The sequence below is a fragment of the Panthera uncia genome (genome assembly GCF_023721935.1).
Source record: "Panthera uncia isolate 11264 chromosome B2 unlocalized genomic scaffold, Puncia_PCG_1.0 HiC_scaffold_24, whole genome shotgun sequence".
Classification (NCBI taxonomy): domain Eukaryota; kingdom Metazoa; phylum Chordata; class Mammalia; order Carnivora; family Felidae; genus Panthera; species Panthera uncia.
Window position 1 is genome coordinate 3468780 of NW_026057580.1, and position 23235 is coordinate 3492014.

Sequence of the window (23235 nt, forward strand, 5' to 3'; positions counted from 1 at the left end):
CCACTGACCAGTGCTCTCCAGGGTCCAAAAGGCTGGTGGGGGGTGGCTGGCCTGTTTGCGTTGGAGGCACTTAGTGCAGCCACGCTGAGCCGCACTGTTCAAACAGACTCCCCGGCCTCCAGACACCTGTGCTGAGGAGGACGAGGAGGGCGAGGCAGGCAGGAGGCTGGGCACGGGTCCCCGGGCGCTTCCCCCCTCTCCTCCCAGAGGCAGCCCCGTAGCCCCGGCAGATTCCCGGCCACACCATGCCCCAAGCCAGGCTCTGCAGCTGCTGGGGTGGCCGGGTGCTGCCCCTGCTGCTGGCCTACGTCTGCTACCTGCTGCTTGGTGCCACTGTCTTCCAGCTGCTGGAGAAGCAGGCGGAGGCTCAGTCCAGGGACCAGTTCCAGTTTGAGAAGCTGCGCTTCCTGGAGAACTACACGTGCCTGGACCAGCGGGCCCTGGAGCAGTTTGTGCAGGTGAGAGGGAGGTGCTGGTGTGGGATGGTGGGCAGAGTGGGGGTTCTCGTGGCAGATCCAGGGCGATCAGTCCGGGGAGGGGTGGTTAATGCTTGTTTGGAAGCAGTGTAGAGCAGGAACAGAGACCTAGGGAGACCTAGGGCTGGTTTCTGGCCCCAGGTCTAGAACCAGATTGCTGTATGACACTGAGCGGGTCACTCAAACTCACTGATCCCAAATTTCCTCATCTAAAAGGTGAGCCGAATGATCTCAGAAGTGCTGCAGACATTTACAGTGGATCAAAAGCACTTTTTAAGCAGCCACTTGCTGCATAAATGTGAACTGTGTGTCAGTGTTAGCAACGCTGTGCAAATTTCCTTCTCCCATGCGCCATACTTCCCCTACCCCAACCCCGGGGCTGCTAATCCTTCTGTCCTCACCCCCCTCACTTCCCTCTGCTGACCACACTCGAGGGCTGTGGGTGGGACACACAAATTACGGTCAGGAGCAGCTGCCATGCTGGTCTTCCCCGGCCCAGTGAGCAGGATGAGCAGGATGATGGCTACACCAGCAAGGCGTCCACAGGGGGCTCTCTCTGGGGCAGAGCATGTCCCCCTATGTCTGGGCCCCTCCTACTTCTCTGCACAGACTCTGGAGCCCCAGCACCCTCTCTCCAAGAAGCATGGCAAATCCGGCCTTGGAGACCAGGGGGCCCAGTGAAAGACAACAGCCACCACAAAGGAACAAGCCAAGTGCAGAGTCATCAGAGTGATAATTGTCACTTAGTGAGAGCATTTACACGGTGCCTAAGACAGTGGGGAACAGGGTCATCATGCTGGGGTTAGACCGGTCATGATCCATCCTCTGGAGCCAAGAATTTTATACGTGTTTCCTCATAATGACCTATGGCTATCACTGTCTCCAGTTGGTAGGTGGAAACCGGGCCACAGAGAGGGGGAGTGTGGGCAAGACTGCAGGCTTAAGTACTGGGGACAGAACTCACCCCTCAGCTGGCTGCTCTTCACCATACGAATTAGCATAAGTGTAAGGCCTTGGGGTGGGCAGGATACAGCCTAGAGCAGCAGTCCTCAAAGTGCAGCCCCTGGACCAGCTGCATCAGCATCACCAGGGAGTCCTTTAGAAATGCCGACATCGCACCCCACCCCAGGCGCTCCAAATCAGGAGCTCTGGGGTCAGGACCAGCAGCCTATTGTTAACAAGCCCTCCAGGCCATGCCCATGCCCTCAAGATGGAGAACAGCTGACCTAGAAGATGATAGTTGGGTGGGGTGGACAGAGAGAACTTTCCAGAGATGTGAGAGACCAGTCCAGGCCCTTTCTTCCAGGAAACGAGGCCTCCTTGCTCTCCAGCAGTACAGGGCTGGCACCATAGCACCCCTATTAAGACTGAGAAGGGCTCTGGCGCCTCCCAAGACCCTCGCGGGCCCTGGAGCCCATGGCACCTCCTCCTCCCTCAGCCTAGGACTAGACGCAAAACCCAGGAGCCTGAGGGTGTGGGAAGGATTGGTGGCTGGGATCTAACTAGCTCTGTAAACAGAGCTAAAAAACAAGCCTAAAAAATAGGCTTGACTGCAGCCCCAGCCACTGAATAACAACACCCTGGCCCTGGCCTCCTCAGGGGAGCCAAGACACCTCCGTCCTCAGTCTCCTTGGGAGGGACCCTCACTTGCCAGGGGATGCCTGGCTGACAGGAATAGGATTCCAGAAGAGCACACATTACTGGTAAAATTCACAAGAGGAAAAAGCCATTAACAGTACAGAAGCAGTGTTAGAGACGCCTCCACAGGAAAAAGGCCTTGCCCCGGTTCACAGGATTCGTGTCTGGCTTTTTCTACATGTGTGGATTCTTACAGAAAAATGGAGGGTCGCACTGGGGGCCCCACATTCAGTACCCTCGCTGAATCAAGGCCCCTCCTCAGCAGGATGGAGTGCTTCAGGTTGGCTGTGGGAGACAGCTGGGCCTAGAGCAAGAGCTGCTCCCAAGGGTGAGGGTCTCCAGGGAGTGAGCGTGTTCCGGAATGTTCCATCCTGGCCTCTCTGGGTGTGTGGGAATGGGAGGGAGACCAAAGTCCCCATGTGAAGAGACCAGTTCTGCCAAAGTGAAGAAAAGCAGACAGCCTGTGTCAGGACTCCCAGGCTGGCCCAGCCTACCAGGGCCACCCCCACCCTGGCCAGGAGCACACACACCCAGCCAGTGGGGAAAAGGTTCCCACAGGAACTGGAGGCCGGAGTGGCCCCCTCCCCCACTGCCCTCTTCTAGCTTTGGGGGCTCTATCAAGTGGCAAGACTGTGCTGCTGCCTGGGACAAGGCATGGTCACAGGGGAGGGAACTGGGGAGGGATCACTAACCATCTCCAAGAGGGCTGGGCCTCGGGACAGAGGGGCTTACGCTTGAGCCTTCCAGGGTTCAGATTCCGTAAACACACACTCAACACACATGCACATGCATGCGTACAGCACACCACACAGAAACACCACTACATACACGGCCTTTGCCCTGGTGTCTGATGGAATTTCTCTTGTAGGCATGGGCTGGGCCTCATGAGGGGGCAGCAAAGAGCAAGGCTGCCCGCTCCCCGGGAATACCCAGAACGGGGTTCTCTGTCCCCACCATCAGCCCTGCGGGAGGGCAGCCCCATGGCTTCCCTGTGGCCCCCCAAATCTACGTTCCCCAGTAAGCTCTTCCGGGAACATCCGACCTGGAATCTTCCTATTGTCCTCACAACACATCTACATCTCACCCTCTTGGCCACAGACAGCACCTCCCACCTGGACCACTCATTAAGCACCCTCCTCTGCCTCCTTACACCCGTTCCCCTCCACCAGCCTATGTTTACAGCCCACACCTCAGTCAGCCCTGGTCCGTGGAACAAGCAGTGGACTTGGGCAAGGCATTTAGCTACTTGGACAGAGCCTACATTTCCACAAAATGGAAACAAGACCATCTAAGAATATCATTAAGTGAGATGACAGCAGAGAGCTTGGCCACCAGCAGGGGCCATCAGCTGCCTCTTTCTCCCACCCCACACCACCCCCCCCCAACAGGTGATCATGGAAGCCTGGGTGAAGGGTGTGAACCCCAAAGGCAACTCCACCAACCCCAGCAACTGGGACTTCGGCAGCAGTTTCTTCTTTGCAGGCACAGTTGTCACCACCATAGGTAAAGTGTCTGGGTGGGGAAGGGCTTCCCCAAAGTCCCTGTTTTGGTTGCAATTGCTGAGACCAGATGCTGAGACCAGGACTGTGGTTTATTTAGGAGATGATTCCAGGAAGCACAAGTAGAGAAGTGGGGAGGTAAAGCAATAGAGGAGAAAGGGCAGCAACGTTTGCATGGGTGAACAGGGTCCCAGTTAGGACAACTGGCCTCGCTCCCACGGGGGCCCTCTGAGAGCACAGGCAGAGCCCAGCCTCCGAACATTGCCTGTGAGGGGGGAGGAAATGAGGCTATTTATCTACCAACTCCTGCCCTCGATGGTTGAGAACTGACCCCGGATGTGTTAACTCTAGTATTTTGAACCTGCCCATAGACTACGCACGTTCTCAGGTACAGAGAGATGCAGGGACTTGGAGTAGAGAGCCATCTGGGTGGACAGGAACTGTCCCCCAGGCTGCAGGTGATGCCCCAGCTGTTCTGAGGGGACAGCACACCAATAGCATCTGCTGTGTTCCCTCACCTCCCCCAGGGAAAAACTAGACAGGAATGACACAAAGCACTATGAGGAATCACTCCACTTAGGCAGGAGGAGGGTGGCAGTCAGGAGGGCTTCCTAGAGGCAGTGCCATTGGAGATGGGCCTTTCAAAGACAAGCAGGATTCTTACAAATAGAGATCATTCTAGCAGGGGCTGGGGAGAATGTTCTTGGGAAGAGAGGAGCTTCTCCTCTCCTCCAGGAGGTGATGGAAGATGACTACCTAGAGTCTGTGGGGGAGGCAGCTCTGAACTCTCTCTTTCCCATATTTGCACACTCCTCCCCTCCCCCCGCAGGATACGGCAACCTGGCGCCCAGCACGGAGGCAGGCCAGGTCTTCTGTGTCTTCTATGCCCTGGTGGGCATCCCGCTCAACGTGGTCTTCCTCAACCACCTGGGTGCAGGCCTGCACGCCCACCTGGCCGCCCTCGAGAGGTGGGAGGAGCAGCCCAGGCGCTCCCAGGTAGGGCCCCCTCTTCATTATGGCCCTGTGGTGGGGTGAAAACAGAAACTGATACTGAGACGCGGCTTGGCAGGCAGGGTCTTAGGGGTAGAAACTCATGGAAGAAAGGGCGGGGCAGAGGGAGAAGTTGAATTGTGATCAGGCTGGACAAAGACTTGGCCAGCCCCTCGAGGAGCTCTCCCGCGTGTGTGGCCATGGGAGTTGTCCCACAGGGTGCTGAATCAGCCGGCTATATACCCTGGCCTCAATCAGACACAGGGTGGCCTTCTTGGGAAGGGTGTGCCCGTGGGCCCGGCGGTTCTCTGTAGCTGACATACGCCTCAAAGGAGCCGGGAGCCAGAGGCCGCTGGCTGACTGCTGATCAACAAGGTCTCCTTTGAAAGGGAATCTGGACAGCACATCTCTGTGGCCATCACAGAACTCCAGCACCCCTTCCTGCGGTTGAAAGTAAACTTTGGGCCACCCAGCACACCCCCATCGCCCACCCGCTTGGCTAGCCCTTTGCAAAGCCAGCACACTAAGGAGGGCTGGGGTGCAGAAGAATCTGGGGCAGTTCAGTGGCTGTCCTCTGTCCCAGCTCTGAGTCTCTGACAGGTCTATCCAAGCGTGATCCTCAGACCCAAAGGAGTCTCCAAATTCCAAACTGACCCACTAATGAAATCCCTCTGACTAGATATTCCCCTGGCCTGGGCAAAAGCACACACACAGAATACAAACACCACCCCAAAGGTGTGCAGGGCAAGGAAGGGACATAGCTACGGCCCAGCTGCACTCCCAGATTTGCGCACTCCCCCTGCCCAATCCTGGGGCCTTCCAAGTGGACTCAGAGACAGACTCTCTCACTCCCAGCTGCTGCAGATCCTGGGCCTGGCTCTGTTCCTGACCCTGGGGACGCTGGTCATTCTCATCTTCCCGCCAATGGTCTTCAGCCACGTGGAGGGCTGGAGCTTCGGTGAAGGCTTCTACTTTGCCTTCATCACTCTCAGCACCATTGGCTTCGGGGACTATGTTGTCGGTGAGAACAAGGCAGTCACACTTCTCCGAGTGGGGGCCATGAGGGTTAGGGAATGGGGAAATAGTCCCTGGTTGTTTGGGGGAGACAAATAATTTGTAAGGCTTCTGAGGATTCTCACAACATCCTTAGACGTCTGTGGCCTGGGACCCATCACCCTTTCCCTCCACTGCAGATCCTTGTTATGGGGAGGCTGGTGAAGACCCCTATGAAACCTGGGAGGGGGTGTGGCTGTGCCCTCAGATCCCAGGCATTTATCATGTCCCTTCCCTGCCAGGTACAGACCCCAGCAAGCATTACATCTCGGTGTACCGGAGCCTGGCAGCCATCTGGATCCTCCTGGGCCTGGCCTGGCTGGCTCTGGTCCTCCCACTGGGTCCTCTGCTTCTGCACAGGTGCTCCCAGCTCTGGCTACTCAGCAGGGGACTTGGCCTCAAGGAAGGGGGAGCCCCCGAGATGGAAGGGGTCCCCAGGCCTCAGAAGACCCCTATCTCTGCATGAGGCCTCCAGCAACCCCAGGAGCCCCTCCTGCTTCCCCTACCCCTTCTAGACTTCTATATGCCTTCTAGACTTCCTGTTCAAGATCCTCCCCCTCCCCTTCCCAGCCAGGGTTGATCTCAGGATCTCTCCAGAGAGTAAAGGAGACAGGAATGTTCAAGCAAGTAACTGAAAGGAGATGTAGGACAGGATGAGAGACATGTGTGGAGTGAGATGCACGCTGTTGTCCCAAAGCCCCTCCCCCAAATGTGACCTGGAAAAGTTGAATCCAGACATGGATCACCGTAGCCAAATCTCCATCATGGCCTCCCCGCATTCCCCCCAACCCAGGAGACTTTATGCAGTACAGTAAACATAGGTTGACTTTATTTTTACCTCATTTGATATGTGCACGAGGGGCATTTGTCAGGCCCCCACTGTGTGTCAGGCAGAGGGCCAGGCTCTGGGGACACACAGTGAAAGATCCTGTTCTCCATGTGCGTTTAGTCCACTAGAAGCACTAAATAAGCAGAGAGGCCCCTACCCAGTGCCCAAAATGCTACAATGGGGCAGAGCAGGCCTGACAAGAGCCCATAGGGGTGGCTGGTGGGGAGGGTCAAGGAGAGAGGAGGGCTGGGGAGGGACTTTTGGAGCATCTTCATGCAAACAGGATATCTACCCTCAGGAATCTGGCAGCTGCCTCTCAAAGCCTGCCAGTTCCCCTTGCCTAGAGGTCTAGAACTGTCAGTGAACAAGGCTTAGGAGCTCTTGTGTATCCCATACCTTCCTGAGTGTGGCCTCCCCTGACTCCCCAGGGCACCCCTTGACCTCATCACCCCCTCTGGGTGCCTGTCTTAAGAGCCTTTCCAAACACACCCAGAGACGAGCTCCGTGGAGGCCTGGCCTCCTTTAGGAACATTCTCTGCAACCCCGGCCCTTCTCCTGCCAGACTATGACGTCTCTGGCCAGAAGGAGAGGAGAGATTTAGACCAGTCCATCCACAGCCCAACTTCATCAAGGACTTCAAAGCTCTGCCCCTACCTCTGCCATCAAGGCAGGCCGGTAAGTGGCTGGGTGGCTCCGGACTCAACTGAGGCAAGGCTGTGAAGCAGAGAAGGCTCCAGATGGGACACATAGGGAAGGATCTACAGCATCAAGAGAGACCCAGGTTACACCCAGGACTTCCTCATATGGAGAAGAGGTCTGGGAAACTGAAGACCCCTGAGGGACTCCTTATATGCCCTGGACCCTTCCTCCTCCAGGAAGGAAGTCACCGGGCTTCTTCAGAAGCAGGAAATGGACAAGCCCACTGGTCAAGAATCCTCTCGCTTCCCAAGTTCATAGACAAGTGGTGATCAGCTGGGGTCCCTCATCTTTGGGAAAAGAAAGGGTGGTGTTGCAAGAGATCCAGGAAGGACTTGACAGGAGGCAAGGGTCCCAGGGTCCAAGAGCTTAGGCTGGGGCCCTAAGACAATAAACTTGGCTTCTACTTTCTCTTCCCCCTTGAGTGCGGTCTCCAGGAGTCCCTCCCACTGTTTGTTACAGTAGGACACGCTGGGGGGCTCTGGGCCCCTTCCACCTCAGAGCCTGCAGTCTCCCAGCACCCCTCCCCTTCCCCTGAGCTAGGCCTGGGGGGTGAGCACTCCACACACATTCTAGGCGGGGCCAGGTGCCCACAGCTTGGGGCTCGTTTTGTCCCTGGGATTGGATCCCGGTGCAGGGTGGGGCAGGGCTGTCCCATTCTCCCGCAAGCCTCCTGGGCACAGGAGAAAACTGAGAAAACTGGGCACAGGCAGGCGCTGGCTGGGGAGGGCACCCGCCGAGCTCCTAGCCCCTTCCTTACGCCTCTGCCCTAGGCCATGGCTCCAGGCCCAGGCCTCCCTGCCTCTCTGGCTCTGTGCAGACCCCGAGCCCCGGCGGCGCCCGACGACAGGGCTCCACACTGCGCCGTGCCGGCCACCGTGCTCCTGCTGCTCGCCTACCTGGCTTACCTGGCGCTGGGCACCGGCGTGTTCTGGGTGCTGGAGAGCCCCGCGGCGCGTGACTCCAGCGCGAGGTTCCAGCGCGAGAAATGGGCGCTGCTTCAGAACTTCACGTGTCTGGATGGCCCGGCGCTGGACTCGTTGATCCGGGTCAGGGGCGAGCCGAGGCACGGGCGGGGGGCGGGAGGGCACGCCCCGGATCGGGAGAGAGGAGGTGGGGATCGACGCGGGACGACTGGAGCGGGCGGGGGATGGGAGGGTTGGGCTGGACGGCCGCGGACCCGGCTCCGGGGCGGCTAGAGGGAAGCGCACCTTAGCGCCCTGTCCTCCTTTAGGGCGGAGAGGGCACAACCCGCCCGATCCGGACGGTTGCTGGGCGCAAACACCCTACTTTGAGCACGGGACGACAGGGGGCGCACCTAGCCGGGTCGGGCCGAATGGGGGCAGGGCGCGCTGGACAGGTCTGGGAGGTGGCGGGGCAAGTGTCCCACTAGGACCGCGCGGCGCTGCGTCGGGGTCGCCCCGCGGGCGAAGGACGAAAGGGCACGCCCGACCCCTTCCAGAGAGAGTGCAAACAGGAGAACTGGGGGCGAGGAGCAGTGTCAGAGGAGGAGCAAGACTGAGGGCACGGTTGGAGTCTTGGGGGCAAAGGGTACAGGGCGCGCTCGTCCCAGCGGGTGAGTGGAGGGGAGCTCGGAGCTCCCAGGGCGCAGACCCGATCGGGAAGTAGCGGGGGCAGGCACAGGGGCGCTCTTCGGCTGAACCCGTTTTAGTCCTGTCTTCCGACTCAGGGGCTAGACGCGGAGGGGAGGTGCAGAGGTCTCCGAGCACGGAGACTGCTCTGGGGGGTGGGGACCCAGAGGGGCGGGGGGAAGGGAAAGGCTGAGGAGGCTCTTAGGGGCGGGTCATCGCAGCTGGGTGGAGGTGTCCTTCGACTCGGGGCGGGGCCGCACCGGACTGGGACCTGCGGGATTTGGCGGATGCTTGATCAGCAGACAGGCTGCTGTGCCCCTAGCCCCGAGTCCGCGTCCCGCAGTCCTGGTGCCGCCTCCATCGAGGAGGGCAGGGCCTGAGTGCAGGGTCGCCAACCCAAAGCCAGTCCCCAGAAGGTAGCAGGGAAATGTCCCTGGGTGGGAAGTGACATGGCACTGGGGCAGTGGTAGAGTCCTGAGCCCTTGGACTGGGCTGATGGTGTAGGGCCTAGAACTGGGCAGGGAAGGACGGTCTCCGCTAAGGACCTCATGTAGCACCTCCACCGCCCCCACCTCTAAACTTTTACAAACACCGCAGGCTGCCTGGTCCTGGAGGCAGGGTGACACCCCCTTTGCAAAGGTGGAGAATTTCAATTCCCAGCAGCATAGGCCCAGGGAAGAGGACAGTGATGGCAGTGATAATGGTAAATGCTTCTGTGTAGCACTTACTGTGTGTGGAGCCTTGTTCCTAGACTATTAACTTGTATTAACTCCTTTCCTCCTCACCTACCTCACAGGTAGGTACCATTTTATCATCCCCATTTGCGAGATGAAACTGAGGCTCAGAGACGTTAAATACAAATACATGAATGGCTGCACAGCCAGGGATGGGCCTGTTAACTGCCAAGATGGATCTCAGTGCAGATGTGTGTATGTGGGTGTTTCCCACCTTTCCTCACAGGGCTTTCATTTCTGTACACTTCCCCCATAACCCCCTTCAGCTGCCCCTGCACTTTTTTTTAAGTGCTTCTTTATTTCTTTTTGAGAGAGAGAGAGACAGAGAGAGAGACAGAGAGACAGAGAAGGGGGGGGCAGAGAGGGAGGGAGAGAGAAAATGCCCAACGGTCTCTACTCTATCAGCTCAGAGCCTGATGTGGGGCTCAAACCCACAAACTGTGAGATCATGACCTGAGCTGAAGTCAGACACTTAACTGAATGAGCCACCCAGGTGCCCCTTCTCCTGCACTTTACCCTTTCTTCAACCATCCTGTGGTTTTCACCATCCCCAAAATAAGAATGTGGTGTCTCCAACCCAGATCCCCCCCTGAGGGTAGACACGTGCGTGCAACTTCCTCAGATCCCCCCAAAGCAACAACCCTCCTCCTCCCAGCCGGGCCCTTCCACCTATTCTAAAAGTCTGTCATCCAGCCCGCATCCCCACACCCTTACAGGGGTTTCGATGCTTCCCTGACTACCCACACCAAATAGGACCAGAGTCCTAGGTTTCTGAGTGTCTCCACTCTGTTCCTCCTGGCCCACTCTGTGCTGGATGCAGGCCAGGCCCTCTCCATCACTCACCCCTCAAGAGTCTCTCCTCTTCTGGTGTGCTAACACCTATGCTGCCAGCTTCCAGGGAACACACAGACCTGCTCTTGCCTCCTCTTTGCTCAGTGACCTTGGAAGAGGCCTGCTGTTCCATCCCTGGCATGGCAGAGCCAAGCATGGCCTGGCTCCCAGCTGCCTCTCCGTCTCCCTGTACTAGATCCCAGGCACAGTCCTGTCTCCCAGGCTTTGCTCCTGGTGTCCCATCTACCTAAATGTCCCTTCTACCAGGAGCAGTCCTTTTTGACCCTCAAAGAAAGCCCAACTAAAACATCACCCCCTCCGTGCAGCTTCTGCTTCTGCCCCCGTCAGAATAAACATCCTTCCTCTCAGTATTCCTACAGCATTATATTGGCAATAATGTTGATGATGGCAACCACTGCCACTTACTACGTCCCACGTACTGTTCTAAGTCTACACCAAACACCTCACTGTACCTTCACAAACAATTCTATGAAGCAGGTGTTATTACTATCCCCATTTTGCAGATAAGGAAACTGAGGCACAGAGAAGTTGGGTATCTTGTCCAGGACCATGCAGCCGTACTGCCTTAATGCCCAAAGCTGCACTGACTGTGCTGTATTGGTTAAATCTGTCTCTGACCCACTGAGGACTGACACCCCATGTCCTGCCTGGCCAGTGTCTGTTGCAAGAATGGGAGGGAGCAAGAGAAGGGGGAAAAATGGTGTTCTTCCAGCTGGTGAGACATCCTGAGCTGACCTGGGCTCTGGGGTAGAGAAGGAAAGGAGCTCTCTCCATGGTCCCTGCCCCTGGGGAGGCCCTGACTGGACAGGAAGAGCCTGCTTGCCCTGGAAGGGCTGAGATCAAAGAGTGGTTGTGACGATTGTCCATGAGTGTGTGTGTGTGTGTGTGTGTGTGTGTACACACCCCCATGCATGTGTATTCATGCACACATGTGTATGTGTTTGAGTGCAGGGGCCCAGTCGCCCCACAGACCATGGTGGTCACTGCAGCCTCTCCCCCAGGGCATCGTCCAAGCGTACCAAAGCGGGGACATCGTCCTTGGCAACACCACCAGCATGGGGCGCTGGGAGCTCGTGGGCTCCTTCTTCTTTTCTGTGTCCACAGTCACCACGATTGGTAAGAGCAGGATGGGGCCAGAGTGGGGTGGGGAGTGTGACCCCGCCCCCCGAAAGACAGGGGTCAGGGGACCGGTGCCTTTTGGAAGAGTTACTAGGCCACTAGACTCCAAGTGCACTCAGGCCCAGCAGTGTGGCCACCATCTGTGGGCAGAATCTGGGGCCGACCTGGGATTTGCTGAATCCAGTTCTGCATTTTACTGAGGTCTCCAAGAGATTTGTGTGCAACACGACATTTGAGTAGGGCTGCTCTTGGGGGATTTCTGCCCCACACAACCTTTCAGGACATAGAGAGCCCCCGTGTGGCAGTAAGATGTGTTTCAGCTCTCTAAGTCTCCTGGTCCCCTGAGCCAAGCCCACCCAACACTGGGGATGTGGAGGGCAAGGGAAAATTGGGAAGGAAAGAGTGGCAGAAATCCAAAAAGACCCTTTCCATCCCCTGTTCTCAGTGTTGGGGAAAGGTGGCCATTCCTGGAGGCCTCTCCCCAGCTCACTAAGGCACCCCTCGCACCCCATTGCCATTCTCTCCAAGCCCCCTTCCTCCCTCACACAGAGAGCCCTGGGACCAGATCTCCCTCCCTTTTCCTTAGCCCAGCCTTCAGGAGAGTGAAGGTGGAACCAGCCCTGGGAGGGTGCCTGGGGGCTGTTGGAAGGGGAAGGAGGAGAGCAGCCTAGGTCCCTCCAGCTCTGAAACCCAGGAAATAACTCAAGTCCAAAGCCCCATCCCCCTTCTCTGGCGGAGGCCCCGCTCCTGCATGACCCTGGAGTTACCACCAGGTGGCAGGCGGACACCACTGCTGGCCAGGGCGACCTCTACCAGCTCTCGGCCAGCCAGGATCCTCTCCCAGGCAACCAGTGTCCCAGTCTCTGTCCCCACCCACAGGGGAGCCAGGCAGGAGCTCCCAGCGGACTCTGCTTAGCTTTAAATCAACCAATACTTCTTGGAAGCGGGTCTCAGGGCTACACAGGGGCTTGGGTAGTCCTCCACCTTGAGGCAAGCATGCTTGGGAGGCCCCTGAGACTCCATGGACCCTGTGGCCATGGAAGAACTAGCCAGGATGGTATTTATTCACCTTTACACCCCCTGGGTCTACAGGGCCAGCATACAGTGGGCACTCAAATTCCCAAAACACCCATCCCCTCCAGCCCTTAGTGATTTCCAGGGCAGGGGGGATGTTCGATGCAGAGTCACTGTGGGGAGGCGTCCTAGCTGTGTGGGGGGTCTGTAATCTCTAAAGCCCATACCTCCTACACCCTTGGTCCATTGAATTCCGAGTTTGGCAGCCTGTCCCTTTGTCTTTACTCGGTTCTGCCCTAAAGCTATCTGAGACAGCTCTGAAGGGAAGGAGGGCAGAGGAAGGGGGAGCCCAGCCCTCCCTGCACACGTGGTCTACTTGTACTAGGCACCGTGAGGGGCACTTCTACAATTGAGATTTCATTTTGTCTGTATGGTCCAACTTCCAAAATAGGGCTTATTATTTTCATGTCACGGAGGAGGAAAATGAGGCACACAGAAGTTGCTCTTTCCCCAAGGAAAGTAAGCAGCTATGGGGTTTGAAACCCAGCTGGGGGACTACCTTGCTCTTTCCAATAGTGCCTGACTTTAGAAGGTTTACAAATACAGTGGAAATTCTAAGCAACAGGAAGAAGGAGAGCCATTCTAGGGTGAACAGGGGGGAAGTTCATGAGCTGGTGATTCTGACCACACACACATGCACGCACACACGCGTGTGCGCAGAGGGCATGCAGAGAGAGGAGGAGAGGAAGGGAGAGGAAGATGGGGTACACGTGGAACACTCCATGAAGGAAGGAAGGGGTACCCTGAGGGGCACAGCAGAGGACTGCCTCCTTGGCGTCCCTGTCATCCTGGGTCTAGTACCCTGTAAGGGTTGTACTTTCCAAGCCCCAAAATGAAATAATGTCTGACCGGCCCATGAACACCTCTAGACCAGCTGGACAGGCCTGAGCCCGGCCCCCCCCACCCAAATTGTCCATCATCTATGAACTCCATCCATGGCTTGTTCATTTGTTCACTCCTCTAGCCATCCATTCATTCAACAAATAGAGTTAGTAGCTGGGGGAGCCAGAAAATTCTAGTGAGACAATGGTGAGCAAAACTGGCCAGTCCCTGCCCTTGGGGGAGCTGATGTTCTAGTGCAAGAGGACACCCAACAAGCAAACAGATACATAGGCAATATTCAGGTGGTGGGAGGTGCGTAGAGAGAAATAATGTCAGGGAAGGGAGTCTCATAGTGATGGGGAACTATTGTATATAAAGTGGCCTTTGAAAGCCTTGCTGTAATGGTAACACTGACGCAGAGACATGAACGGAATAAGGTAGAAAGCTGTGTATCTGGGGAAGCAAGTGCAAAGGCCCTGAGCTAGGAGTGTTGCTGATGGGCTTGGGGAACAGTAAAGAGGACCAGGTGATTGGAAAGGGTTGGAAATGAAGGCTGACTTCAGAGGAGGTACAAGGCAGCCCAACCACACAAGGCTTTCCTGGGATGTCCTAGGGGTCGACTAGCAAAGTGAAAGAGGTGACAGGAGACCTGCTGAAGGGAGAGGTGGCTTAGATGGAGCCATGGTCACCGAGAATTGAGCAGGCAAATGAGGGCTTCACTGATATCCACCGACGGCGCTGAGCTAGGGCTGGCTGAGAATGATGGGGAGAAGAAAAACTCACTTAATGCCAGCCTGAGAAAGGCAAAAGCTTCACGGGGGTCCTCCCAGACTTGGAATCTAAGTGCTACCATTCCACAGGTTAGAAAAGACCCCGAGGGACAGACGATAGCACTGGGAGGACCCACGGTTAGAAGAGGAGGGGTCAGTGAGGAGTCAGGCAGAGATGGTTACCGAGACACTTACCTCTCTCCCTGGATGCCAATATAGAGTTCCCTCCTCTAAATGAACCTGTAAAGGCCAATTAGGCGAAGAATGGATGAGGCTCTAGAAGAGGTTGCTGAGGTCCTCAGACCACAAGCTGGTGGAGTGGAGTTCAATCATTCATCCATTCATTCATGCGGCAAACATTCCTTCCACACCTTCTGTCTATTACAGGCTTGAGGGCTCACATTCCCATCTATGGCACACTGCCATTGCCTCCTTTTATCCCGCATGCAAACACTGTGAGGTAGATGTCAACATCTCCATCTCACAGACAGGGAAACAGAAGCTCAGAGAGGCCAAGCCACTTCCCCAAGGTCCCACAGCCTTCAAGGGGCAGAGCTGGGATCCAAACCCAGGAAGCACTTCTGATTCCAAAGCCCATGCTCTAAATTGTGCATGCTTTGGCCTCTCTTGGGACCATCCCCTCTGAGACCCCTCAGTAAGGCGAGGGTCAGTGTAAACCACCAATTTCAATCCAGTACAAGTGAGCGTGGAGTATGTGGGAGTGCTGACCAGTCTGGGCAGGGGGACAGGGTGCAAGGCATCCATTCATCTATTTACACATTCATTCCCGCATTTCCCATTCATTCATTCATTCATTCTTAAACTCATTCAACACACATTTGGTGAGCACCTAATTAGGTATCAGATCCTGTGCCAGTTGCTGAGAATATAAAGCTGATTATGACCCCCTGCTTTTGAGGGGCTCATGACTCTCGAGGATGGCAGACTTGGAACAGATCATTCTTATACAGTGGGTTGTTACCCTCAAAGATGGCCAAGTGCTGGGGGAGCTGCTGCACTGGGGCTGCCATTTATAGGCAGGCAAGGAGGGAAACATGCTCTTGGCAGAGGCAGAGTCATGTTCAAAGGCACAGAGGCAGGAGGGGGCCTGGGGATTCAGCAGGGCAGGAGTGTGGCCAGAACTGGGAAAGTAGGGGACCAGATGGGCTCAGAGATGGGCTGGGTGAGACTTTGGACCTTCCAAAGGAATAATGATGGGTCATAATCTGGGAGACGATATAGTCAGGCTTGCATTTAGCACAAGACAGGAATGTGGGGTGGGGGGGGGGTGACCAAAAAGTGGGGAGACAGAAATGGAGGAGAATGAAAGAGGAAAGGATGTCCAGGCTAACTGAATCTTTGGAGGAATGCCTCATCGTCCCCTAGCCTCCCCCATCCCTTATCTTCATGACAGAGAAGATAGCCAACCTCCACCTGGCCCTCCATCAGGTCACCTGATTGCCCATCCACGGCCCCTCGCTCCTGAGGGGTTTGGGAGGGAGCCCGGGTATGTTAGTTAGGGCATTCTGCAAATCAGGCATCAAGGCAGAATCAGATGTACAAGAGGCATATGGGGGGGGAGGGGAGGGAGGCCTTTGAAGGCTGAAGAAGGAGCAGGAGAGATGGTGACAGCCGGACTGCAAAGTAGGCATGATGCCTGAGAAAGGAGAGAGAGGATGGGAAGGGCCTGAGTAGGCCCAGCCTCAGACTGCAGGTGGCTCTGAGGAAGGCCTGGCCAGGCCGGGCAGTGGGAGCCCCAGGCAAGACTGCCTGCCAGGGATGCTGCATTGGCTTGGGGGCCGTGCCCAGAGACAGGAGCCTGGAGGCCGCAGGGCCCTGGCTCAAACGGTGCAGCTGATCCCGGAGATGCAGCACTTAGATGCTCCACGCCCTTCCATGCCCCTCTCCCATGTCCATCCGGAAAGGGGGAAATGAGGGAAAGAACGGAGTCTTACCCTTTGTGGGTTTGAGCTCACACACACTGCCGAGCCTCCTGGAGCTGTAAAATACAGAGCGGAGTCCCCAGCTGGAGTAGAGGGTGTTCTGAGGGAGTGAAGGTATAGGGACCCCTGCAGTCCTGGCTTGGGAAAGGAAGGCATCGGGTAAATGCCAGCTGGAGGGGGTTAGGAATGAGGGCCCCTGGGGATGGAAAGATCCCCTGATGTGCCTCTGTCTTGCCTCAGGCTACGGCAACCTGAGCCCCCATACGATGGCCGCCCGCCTCTTCTGCATCTTCTTTGCTCTTGTGGGGATCCCGCTCAACCTCGTGGTGCTCAACCGACTGGGGCATCTCATGCAGCAGGGAGTGCATCACTGTGCCCGCAGCCTGGGGGGCGCCTGGCAGGTGCATGGGCTGTGGGAGTGAGGGGGGGCTGGGTTACTTCTAGGATGAGTGGGGTAGTGGGAATCAGGAGGCCCAGGGGGGCGGGTCACTGGAGGGAGCAGGGGTTACCTCTGGGAATCAGGGTTACTAGTGGGGATGTGGTGGGACTGGAGGCCGCTGCCCAGAATGGAGGTCATTAGTGATAAAGGGGCATCAGTAGAGAGCACGGGGTAGCAGCTGGCCGACTGGAAGGGTATCAGCCAGCCAGGTCTTGCCCAGGAACCTGGAGAACACAGACGAGGTGGAGGGGCCCCAACAGCCCCTTCTTGCCGGGAGGGAGCGTATCCCTGTCTCCTGCTCAGGATCCCCCGAGGCTGTCTGTTCCCCAAGCACTGGGCAGAAGCCACATGGGGCCTGGGTACTGCATGCACCCACAGGACCCGGCCAAGGCTCGGTGGCTGGCGGGCTCCGGTGCCCTCCTCTCGGGCCTCCTGCTCTTCCTGCTGCTGCCCCCACTGCTCTTCTGCCACATGGAGGGCTGGAGCTATGTAGAGAGCTTCTACTTCGCCTTCATCACCCTCAGCACCGTGGGCTTCGGCGACTACGTGATCGGTGAGAGATCCCTGCAGGCAGCAGGAGGGCGGCTGGGCACTCAGCTGCCTGGCCTCCACTCGCCTGCTCCATTGGCTGGCACCTGTCGTGCGCCAGGCCCTGCAGGGCGGGGGGGGGGGTGGTGGGGGCGGCGCTCGGAGGCCCAGAGTCCAGAGGACACAGGCCTGGGAAGGTTCAACCTGCTTTGTTGTGTGATGGGACTAAAGTCACACCAGGTAAAAAGTGACAACTGGAATTTGAACCCAGCGCTTGGGGCTGGCTATAAGTCACGGCCCTGGTTCTCTTGACAAGCACTGAAAATGTCCACAGGCTCAACTGTTGTTATGAGAGCTCACCAAATTAAGAGAGTCCCTGACCCGCCCTCCCTGGTCCTTCCTTGTCCCAGGGTCTCTTCTCCCCACTTCACCCCACCTCATGAAACGCCAAGCTTCCCACTGTCCCTGGGCTGAGGACCATATGTTCCACACCACAGGCCACAGGGACCAGGCTGGAGAGTCTGGGAGACTCAGGAAAACCCGCCTCCCCCGACCCCCGTTGGCAGATGAACTCTGAGTGCCAGTAAAGAAGGGCTGCATGGTCCAGAAGGCCCAACATGAGGTTTAATCAGCCATCACTACCCAGTGTGGGCAAGACAGGGGTCCCAGAAGCCACTGGCCTTGCATGATAAAGCTGAGGCAGGTGCCCAGCAGGTGGCAGTGGAGGGACATTCTGTGGGGCCACAGGGGTGGCTGGGACCTCAGCTCAGCCTCATTATCCCCCTGTGCTGCCCTCCCCTGAAGGTTCACCACATGAGCAGTGGCCCCTGGCACCACCACCACACTGGTCTCAAGGACCCCTGGCCCTAAATTAGGGAGGAGGCCCTGTCCTTCTTCACATCTATGGAGACAGAACCTAGCCTGGGATATTGAAATGAGGTCTTACCAAAGTAACAAACAGCTAGCTAGCACCTCAAGCCACCTAGAGTGACAACTGTCACCCCCATTTTACTGAGGAGAAAGCTGAAGCTCAGAGAGGCCAAGCCATTTGCCCGAGATTGCACAGCTAGCTAGAATTCTGATCGGCTGACTCCCAGACTCATACTCTTTCCAGACCCCGTCACGTACCCCCTCTGGGGCCTCAGTGTTCCTATATATAAAATGAGCAGTCAGGGCTAGGTGATGGCTGAGACCCCCTCCGTGCCTTCTCACCTGTGTTCAGTGTCCCCCCCTTCCCTGAACCTCTCTTTCCTTAAGAAGAAGCATCCTGTGTCAGGGGCCTCATGCTGTCCCTTCCCAATATCTTCAATCCTGGAGGGAGGCTGTTGCTCTGAAAAGAAATTTTTGAGAAGGTTTCTTCCAACTGGGTACACTCCCACACCTACCTTCAAAGTGGTGAGACAGGTCTGAGGAGAGCTTAGCCCAGCGGCTCCAAGGGCCACATCTGTCCCTGTCACAGATCAGAGAATGATTCTTGGATCTGTCCTCTCCTCTCTGTTCCCACTGCCATCTTCTTAGTCCAGCCAGGCCTGTTGTACATGGCTGGTTATGTAGGTTGGGCACTACACAACCCTAAAGTGTTGCCATTCACATAAAGCACATGGAATGGCACCCATAGATTTGTGAGGCCTGTATCTCTGTCCCCGCCTTGGCTTTTAGGACCTTTAAAAAATTACAAGTGCTATCACATCACCTGCCTAGGTCCTGCGAAAACCTTCAGTGTTTTCCCATAGTCTTAGGATGGAGTCCCAAATCCATGGGTAGGCTGGTGAGGGCTACTCTATGGCTGAGCCCTGCCTCCTTCTCCACTCTGAGCTCTCCCTCTTCCACCCTGTATCGGGGCCACCAGGGGCTCAGCCATAGCAACCTCAATCCAGGGCTATGTGATGTGATGGGTCCTGCACCACCAGGGCTCAGGGCGTGAAACTTGGGATTTGCCCCAATGGTAGTCCTGAACCCAGAAGACCTGGTTCTCTGAGGGTGTCCAGTGCAAGGAGAGGGGAGGAAAAGTGGGAACAAGGCTCTCAACAACAGTCTCCTGGTGCCTACTGATCACCAGGTCCCCCAAAGTTTGGTCCTGGGTGGGAAGAGCTGACAGCAGGCTCCCCTGGAATCCTGCCTGGAGAAGCCTACACGAGGAATCTTCGTAAGGATGTCCTGAGGCTCCACATTCCTCCGAGGCAGGGCAGATACAGGTCTAGACACAGACACCCTGGGAATGGCAGGAAAGGCCTCCACCAGCATCAAGGGAGGGCCTGCGACATCCACGCAGCAGTCTCTACTGGAGCAAGGAGGGCTGATCAGGGTCCCTGCTTCCTGCCAGCCACCCTGTGGGGAGTGGCAGGGCCAGGAAGGCTGGAGGATGGGGCCAAGGCCTCCCAGAGTCAGTCCCCTTCCACCGAACATCCTGACTGAGGAGACGTGGTTCAAACCCATGAGGCCCCCCCCAAAGACTGCTCCCACCCATGTCTCTCCACCTTCTTTGTCCTCCAAGGACAAGGTCAAACCCTTTTCTTGGATGGGAATGCTGAGGTCCACCACCTGGTCTCAGGGCGCCCATTGTCCCTGTCATAGCAGCCCCGCGGGTGTTGTCTTCATAGCTGCTCCTTTTCCCAAAGGCCATGGCCAGAGCAGCACCCCGGTCCCAGCCTCCTGCTCCTCCCTGGCCTCATCCCCCACTTCCCCCAATTGCATTTGCAACACAGTTGAGCGCCTTGCCAGCTGCCAGATCACCCGCCACTTATGATTTCGGCTAAAAAAATGAAATAAAATGAGAGAAGGACACCCCCTCCCCTCCGCTGCCAGGAGCAAGCCGAACTGGTGGGTGGCAGGGGCTGAGAGCTGGCTCACCGCTGATCTCATTTGGGACTGCCAGCGGAATCTTGGCCCCATAACTCAATCAGCCTAATCCAATCCCGGCTCCTGCCAGGCAGTGAGGTGGGGTCCAGGGCTGCAGGCTCATTCCAGAGCTGGGGCCCAGGAAAGGGACCCAGGCCTGAATGACAGGGAACAGAGGTTGTCTTGGGGGCAGGAGACAGAGGGATGGGTGGGACAGAACACGAAGACAGAAAAAGATGTTGAGAGAATAAGAGGACAGACCTCGCCCTTGAACAATCCCGATTTGATGAGGGTGACAAGACAGACCCCTAGGAAAGAAGGAAGAATTGAGTTATGGAGTAGGCTCTTGAAATGACTTATCTAAGCCCTCCAATGACCTCCATCTGTCCCTTCCCTCTGCCATTACTCACCCAGTCCTGATTATGTTTGGGGTGCCGGTGTGGGGATCCCAGAGAGAATGAGTAACTTAACCCAGCAGAAGCACATGGGCTGAGGTCTATCTGCTGGATTAGGGGACGTTCACTAGGCCATGAGGAAGTGGAAATGAAGAGCATTCTGAGCTGGAAGGACAGCAAATACAAAGGCCCTGGGGCAGGACTGGAGATAGATGGGAGAACAAGAGAAAGCCCAGAGTGACAAGCACAGCACTCAGCAGGGAAAAGGTATGCAAATCAAGGCTGGGGGAGTAGATAAGGGCCTTAGGACTTCATCCCAAAAGCCAAGGGCTTGGGAAGAAAGTATTCTCCTCATTCACAGGTGAGGGATATTCAGACAGATGAAGGTCACACAGCCAGGGAGAACTGGGGCAGGATACAAACTCCAGTGGTTCCACCTGTTGTCCCCAAAGCTCTTGGCAAGTTGCCTCTGTTCAGATATGAGGAAACCAAACACAGAGACAGGCAAACAACAGAGCGGGCATCAGAATCTCTTGGGAGGCTTGTTAAAACAGATTGCTGGGCCCACCCCAGGGTTTGCATTCAGTAGGTCTGGAGGGGGACCCGACCATTTACACTTCTAGCAAACTCTCAGGTGATGCTGATGCTCCTGGTCCAGGGTCCCCACTTTGAAGCACTGGGATAGAGCACAGAGTCCATCAGAAGGACAAAGAGGAAATGTAGCTTCCAAACTCAACTCAGAGTGGCAATCCAGGGAGGCTTCCTAGCATCCTATAGCAGTGACCACAAGGCTAGCGATCTCAGACCAGTTTGAACTTCCCATATTCTGCTCATATACATCAAGCCATGTGTGGCTGTTTCTGTTTGGGAATGTGGCCTTGACTTTGCCAGACCTCTTTCCTCTGACTTTGCCTCTCCCCGCCAGGGATGGACCCCTCCCGGAGGTACCCGCTGTGGTACAAGAATACAGTGTCCCTATGGATCCTCTTTGGGATGGCGTGGCTGGCCTTGATCATCAAACTCATCCTCTCCCTGCTGGAGATCCCGGGGAGATCATACTCCTGCTACCACCACAGCTCCAAAGAGAACTTCAAGCCCCAAAGCTGGAGGCAGAGCCCCGATGGGGAGGCAGAACCCCGTTTGCCACAGTCAGGCTGCTGTCCAGAGGGGCCTGTGAGAATCATGCAGCATCCAGAACCCTCTACTCAGGTCTCATGTTGTGGAAAAGGCAACTAGTTATATTCCCGTATGCATTCCATCTTCCTCAGTAACGAGCCCTGGCTTTAAGCTTGGCACATAACCACCCAGACTAAAGACTACTTTTTTATCTTCCCTTGAGGCTATTTACAGCTATATGGTTAAATTCAGCCCAATTGAATACACGGAGAAGAATCCTGTGGGACTTATGACTGACTTTTTGTGGCAGGTAGTGTGCTCCTCTTCACTACTTCCTTTTTCTAGCTGGCTGCAATACTGATATAGTGGCGGGAGCTCTGGCAACCATATTGCACCATGAGGTAGAAGCCATGTTTGAGATCGGTGACACAGTAAGACAGGAAGAGCCTGGGTTCCTGATGGTTGAAGAGCTTCCATAACAATCTGAACCGAATACCTTCAGACTTCATTTGTGTGAGTGAAAAATAAATGTCAATCTCGTTTACTACAGTTTTATTTGGGGTTTTCTGTCACTCACAACCACAACTAATTCTAACTGACCTACGTACCCAGAGACAAAGGCAGCATCTGAGACTGGAACATACACAGAATCCACTCCTTTCCCAGGTGAGTTTGCCCAGGACTGGTAGAAGGAATGGATTAAGGGCTGAAGTTCAAGGCCCCCTTCACGTCCAGAGACCTTCCAGGTAAACTCCCAACGGTCAGGGTTGATACAGCTAATAGGCAGCTGGCCCCAGTCTGGCTGCTGAATCCTTGCTCTGTGTCTCCCTCACACCAGGGAAAAGCCAGGGGCAGGCCAGTGGGCTCCTCCTGCCTCACCCTGCCCCGCTGCGTTTGAAGACGGCAATCACAGTTTGCTAGGCCAGGTAGGGTTTGCAGAGATTCCTTCTTTTTGCAGAGTCTCACCCTGAGCATTTCTGTCTCTCACTTAGGGCTGCTACTAAGGCGGTATACCCCCTACCACACTCAGGTCCCCAAGCCCAGCCAGGAGCCCCTGGCAGTACCAGCTGCACCTGAGGGTCACCAACGGCAGCTGGGTTCTCCACCTCGGTGGATACCTGTGACTTGGCTTCCCTCCACCACATTGCAGGTAGTGGCACAGGGACCCAGGGGGCTCCATGTGGCCCCTCCCTGTGGAGCCTCAGAGCCCTCCTAAAATTGGATCAAGGGCAGCCTTTTGGCCAAGGAAGAAGGAAGGGTTGTTACGCCATCCAACTTGCGCCATCCGGCCTGGCCCTAAGTGGACCAAGGCCAGACCCAGGAACAAATACCAGCGAGTGAACAACAGGGTCTGTGCCCTCTTCCTAAGGCCCACAGGGCAGGCAGAGGAAAACGGAGGTGAGGAAGAGATTGCTGGAGGCCTAGAACTGGCATCCTTGTACTTTGCACACTCCAGAGAGAGGACCCAGAACTCAAACCTGGGAGAGACAGAGAGGCCAGAGTGCTGGGTTGGTTTCCATGGTTCCCACACTGCCTCGCGTTGAGCCCCTTTCTCCCCCTGCCTGGCCTCCTAGAGTCCCTCTCACCTCCATCAAGCCATCTACCCCATGCACACCCCTACCCATGTTCACAATGCCTGCCCCAGAGAGCACCAGCCTGTGGTGCTGCCCATGGGGCAGAGGAAGGCTTCTGATTGGCCAATTGCCTGCAGATGTCTGCTCCATGGCCAATGAGAGGAGTCGCTGCAACCCTGAAGCACCAATCCAGGAAGTGAGAGGGGTAATATGATGGGAAAAGATAGGATTCAGCAGGCAGAGAGGGAAAGGTTAGGA

General features: G+C 56.2%; 2 protein-coding genes across 2 annotated transcripts; both read left to right on the plus strand.

Moving 5' to 3' along the window:
- Positions 1-245: 245 nt before the first annotated feature.
- Positions 246-6503, plus strand: KCNK16 (potassium two pore domain channel subfamily K member 16). The gene is made up of 5 exons (XM_049652741.1): positions 246-458; positions 3503-3617; positions 4443-4609; positions 5459-5624; positions 5899-6503. Exons 1-5 carry the CDS (start codon positions 246-248, stop codon positions 6120-6122), a joined length of 885 nt encoding a protein of 294 aa, XP_049508698.1. The 3' UTR covers positions 6123-6503.
- A 1388-nt stretch (positions 6504-7891) lies between these two features.
- KCNK17 (potassium two pore domain channel subfamily K member 17) lies at positions 7892-21938 on the plus strand. The gene is made up of 5 exons (XM_049652748.1): positions 7892-8230; positions 11361-11475; positions 16328-16488; positions 16905-17079; positions 21213-21938. Exons 1-5 carry the CDS (start codon positions 7958-7960, stop codon positions 21521-21523), a joined length of 1035 nt encoding a protein of 344 aa, XP_049508705.1. The 5' UTR covers positions 7892-7957; the 3' UTR covers positions 21524-21938.
- Positions 21939-23235: the final 1297 nt, after the last annotated feature.